This window comes from Gadus chalcogrammus, chromosome 14 (assembly GCF_026213295.1).
Source record: "Gadus chalcogrammus isolate NIFS_2021 chromosome 14, NIFS_Gcha_1.0, whole genome shotgun sequence".
In the NCBI taxonomy this organism is placed as follows: Eukaryota; Metazoa; Chordata; class Actinopteri; order Gadiformes; family Gadidae; genus Gadus; species Gadus chalcogrammus.
In genome coordinates, this window is record NC_079425.1 from 7587911 (window position 1) to 7592910 (window position 5000).

General features: G+C 51.5%; 1 protein-coding gene across 1 annotated transcript in view; it reads left to right on the forward strand.

Annotated features, from left to right (window-relative positions):
- The window catches only part of fam120b (family with sequence similarity 120B), a gene marked incomplete at its 3' end in the record, with an annotated part of 14289 nt that extends 12250 nt beyond the window's left edge, over nt 1-2039 (forward strand). The window contains exon 14 of the mRNA XM_056608181.1: nt 1972-2039. Coding sequence (XP_056464156.1) covers nt 1972-2039 — 68 coding nt within the window. The remainder of the gene's footprint in view (nt 1-1971) is intronic.
- Nucleotides 2040-5000: the final 2961 nt, after the last annotated feature.

The following is a 5000-nucleotide window of genomic DNA, read 5'->3' on the forward strand; positions in this document are numbered from 1 at the left end:
CACGGTAATTAGAGGCCAACGTTTTACTGCGATACACTTATGGTGAGCTACGAAAAACGAAAAAAAAGAAAAACAGAGTCCAGAAAGTCCAAAGATCTGACCGCTTAAGAAAGGTTCAGTTCCAGGCCCCTCCTGGCTTGAGTCCTTCTATACAAGCCAACTCCGGGGCTGTTCCCGGAGAATACGCAGACCCTACGGTGGTCCCCGGGTCCACAGCTGCCCAATCGTTTGTGGGGCTCCTCATGTGATGCCTGTTGAATCCCCCATGATGTGCTTAGCACTATCTCTATTAGGAAAAGTGATTACGCTACTTAAAGCGAGAGGCTTTGACTCGGCGCCAGTGTTCAAACTCGCCAGTGGTAGAATGTGTGGTTGTAGTCCTCCGTCGCTCCTCGCCGTACCACATTACCCAGAGGGCTGCGCTGTAACCATCTCCATGTGTGTTGTGGCCACACGCATACCACCACCACCACCACCACCCCCACCAGCACGCGCGCACGCACAAGCACGCATACATTCACACACCCACACTTGGCTCGGCGGCCTGCTTTGTCAGTCTACTACTAATAGTATGTTTCTGTTTATAGGCTGGAGGAGGGGGGGGGGGGGGGGGGGGCTCTATTTTAAGACACACAACAAGACTAACTGATTGCAGACCTCCCCTCTTGTCTCCCCTGCCCTCGTCAACGTATTTCTCCTTCTGTCTGCCGCGCTCTCCCTCGTTTGTTTGTGCGCCCTCATCGATCGATCGTCCTGAATCACTGCCGTGTCTCGACGGGGGTCTTTCCTCTCCTCCTTCCTCGTTTCACGAGAACGGAAAATTGTCAGGAACCGAATGAAGCGAACTAAAACATTGAGCGGTGCTTTTGCTGCATCGACGATTACAGCGATCATCGTCACGAGTTCTCGTTGGGAGGGTCAGAGAGCTGACCGCCCCCCCCCCCGGTGACTCACGCTGCGAGCGTCAGCGGCTCGAGAGCGCCTTAACGGCGTGTTGGCGCGGGGTTCGCCGACCTGCGCCGAGCTGTCTGCCCCCCCCCCCCCCCCCCGGTCTGTGGGCCCTGGGAGGATGTTTCTGGTTTTATAGATGGAACACGATACAGTCTCATGCCTCGATATTTCATTCCTGCCAGACGTGGACACCAACCATTACTACAGAATTGTGGGGAGATGGACTGTGAGCGTGCGTGTGTGTGTGTGTGTGCGCGTGTGTGTGTGTGTGTGTGGCGTGCCGTGCGCGGGTGTGTAAGTGCATGTGAGAGTAGCGGTGGCGCTATGTGGTATCGTCAAGGGCTCAGTTGGGTTTTTGTTTGGAGCGAGGCCTAGTGTTTAGTCTCCTCAGCAAATATCTCCGCTGCTTGTCTGCACTCACAATTAGACTGCACCACGCTGCAGAGAGAGTCTCCCTCTCTCTGATGTTACTACTACAACACGACAGAAACGAACACACATACTTGGAAACATGTGTTGTTGTGTTGTAAAAAAACGATTTATTGAAGGCTCTGACATCATGTGAGATTGCCAGACGCAATGCCCTCCAGATAATGTGAGGTTGAGGCCAAGGTACGCAGCGATCGAGTATCTCTGAAGCATTCCCGGTTCCCAGGAACTTTTCCTTTTCCTTTTACTTTAAAATGAGGCCTTTTCCAAAGGGTTGTGGGGACCTTTTTCTACATGGAATAGAATTGTTTTTCATTTTTTTCATTGGTATACTGAGGTGGAGACAGTTTCACATAATAAATCCTCAAGAGGGGAGTTGATATGACGAGGCGTTGAAAGATCCCCCTTCCCCAGACGAGCCTGGGGAGAGAGATCTCATGGATACCCACCAGCGACAAATTAACTTTAAAATGGATTGTTACAAAAAACCCACCAGGCCTCAGACCCACCGTGAAGCAGCCGGGAAGCAATTCCTGCTGTTGATCTACTCTGGGCCATGATTTACCGTAACCCAAGTGTACGTCTCTCCAGGATATCCTCCCGGACACCAAGATGGATGGTTGGAAAGTGAGGGGCGTGCTGGAGCCTACCAGCGTGGGGGGGGGTGGAGGGATGAGGGGCAGACGGGACCATCAGAACCGGGCGGTTACCACCATAGAGGAGGAGGAGGAGGAGGAGGAGGAGGAGGGGGAGGAGGAGGATGGCATCAGCCCAGTCCAGCTCAACACACTCATCCTCTCTCGTACCCTCACCCCGGCGATGGAGGGCTCAACCACCCAAGGCCTTACGGGATGACCCGTAGAGGGCGACCAGGACGGCCAAACAGGAGGGCCTTCCGGCTGGCTCCCAGGTAACGCGCACGGCGTGGAAAAACGGCCCGGGACAATTACGCCGAGTCCTGGGATTTAGGTTTTTGTGTGTCAGCCATCGTTTGTTTTAGCACTGTTGAATCCGCTTTGGCTACGACACACTCATCGCCTGTAAGCATGACTTGTGTGCAGGACGACCGTTTATCATGGTTTCTTCTTCCCTCCCTCCCCTGCTTCAGATGGTCCCATCCCTCGGGCCCACGGTCGTAGCCCTCGCTCGCTCGCTTGGTGGAGAGGGGAGAGGATTAGGAGGGGAGGAATCGAGTGAACGAGGAGGGGGGGAGAACGGATCAAGAAGCGATCAAAAGAGAGAGAGGCGTCAAGTTACTCTGAACAAACTGTTTTGGTGAATGAGCCCAAAAGGAGGACTGTTTGTAGAAAGGAGAGAAGAGAGGTGGAAGAGAGGTGGATGAGTGGGGGGGGGGGGGGGGGATCGATGGGGCTCAGGTTCTAAAAGATTAGGATTAGAGGAATTTCAAGAGAAACTTCAAATGTGTCGTTTTGTATTTCTCCATAAGCCTCCCATAGGAACCCCCAGCACACCAGGCAGAATCCGTTGCAGGTGTGCTCCTTGAGTGCAGTGAACGGATCGGCTGCTGGTCAGTCTTCTCCTGCCTCGCCATCTCTCTCTCTCTCTCTCTCTCTCTCTCTCTCTCTCTCTCTCTCTCTCTCTCTCTCTCTCTCTCTCTCTCTCTCTCTCTCTCTCTCTCTCTCTCTCTCTCTCTCTCTCTCTCTCTCTCTCTCTCTCTCTCTCTCTCTCCTGCCTATCAGAGCAGTCTGGGGCCCCTCCCTGTGATAGAGAAGGGGGAAAGGGTGGAGAAAATGGAGATTATCAGAGGGCTCACTTCAAACACATTGATGCGGGAGGAGAAGAGTATCCATTGAGGCCTACTGTTTAACTTGGACACTGTTTGCGATGGCAGAGTAATCCTCAGTGATCCTTCATGTTATCGCGGAGCTGCTGACACTGCTACAGTTGATGCTGGGGTCGGATATCTGTCCTGTTACTGGCAGGAAAACCTCCTCGCATCCGTCATAAGACACTTATTACCTTCAGTCGTAGTGATGCCAATCATCTATCTGCATTTCTGTGTTCTTGAAAAGACCTTGACCTGTTGAAACATTGTTTTCAAAGTTTGTAAGAATTGTGCATTGGATGATGTATGGCGCAAACTATAAATCAAATGTGTGCATTTCTGCACATACATGAATCTACGTGCGTCCTGTGTGCTCAAAATTGTGAGAATAAAACAGCTAATCCGTGTGGTAATTTGATCAACGTACATTATTGTCTCATCAAATGTCTACTCATTCTGTAATAAATTGACTTTGAAAATTGTTGGCAGCTTACGAGGAAAGCACGATGATATGAAGCCTAGCTGAGCAAGTTGAAGCCATCAAATAAGATCCTCAAATAAGACTGCTCGATCTTTTCTAGCTTGTACCCTTACTCTTAGAAGCAGTGGTGCTTGAGAATGCGTTTGAATAGGCCCAAAAAAGCATGTTAGTGTTTCTGGGGAGCAGAGTGGGTGGGTGTGGTGGTGACGTTTGTGGGGGGGCTAGGCCAAGGGTGGGGCAAGCAACACACAGCGTACACACAAGTGGATCCCATTAACTCACCAAAAGACCATAACAACAAACGGGACCAGGGATATTCTTGGGGGAGGAGGGACAGAAGGGGAGGGGTTGAGGGAGAACACAGTGAACAGAGCCTTTAGGAAAGAGAATGTACGCATGTATGTTGGGGGTCCGAGGGACGCTAAGGGTCAAGCAGGGGGGACCAAGAGAGTGAGGGCATCGAAGGATGATGGATGAAATGCAATCAAAGAATGGAACAAAAGGTGGGGTCTGGGGGTCTTGAGGAGGGAACGTGTGCCACAGTGTATGGCTGGAGGAAGGAGGAGGTATAGGAGGACGAAGGAAATGGAGCCCAAGTGTTTCAAGGCGAGGAGCGGTTGTTTCTTCGCCCCTCGACCACAGGAAACCCGAGTTGGCCGGCTGACAGGTCCACTTCCTGTGTGTGCGGTGGAGGCCTAGGGTGTGGTCTTCTCAACAAACAACGACGAGTCGAGCTCCCTGTGAGACCTACTTGTGGCCCCTCGCTCCCCCTCGCTCCCTCTCCCCCCATCCACGGTCATTTAGAAGGGCTCTTGTTTGGGTCCCTTGACTTGGTCTCAAACCCCTCTGAGATCCCGGCTTCTAGACCTCCTGCCCTGAGTCTTCTGGGATCACATGGGGGCGCTTGAAAAGCCCAGCTGGAGCCCCCTCTCTACTGATGCTACTCGATTACCTCCATCCCCCCCCACCCCCTAACAGTGGACCAGACGAGTTAACGTAAAGGACAGCCAAAACACACCACCGCTAATCAGATGTCAAATGCTTGCCTCTTGACAAAGAAACTGAGATTGGTTACACCTAAAACGTGAATCTCAACGGTGTAGATATTGTGTGAGACTGAAAGTAAGACTGTCCAGCTGCACAACACCATAAATGTGTTTACTTAAAAGGTGAAGGTGGGTTCATGCCTCAAGACTAAGGATATTCTGGGGCAGGGAATTTAGTTTGGCTCGAGTTTTTTAAACTAAAGTTCTGCTTGACCGTACTGCTTCTTATTTATGGAGTTTACAATTCATCATAGTGTTACCGTGGCAGCAAGTGCTATTCGATGTTCCCGTTTTAATTATGACGTCC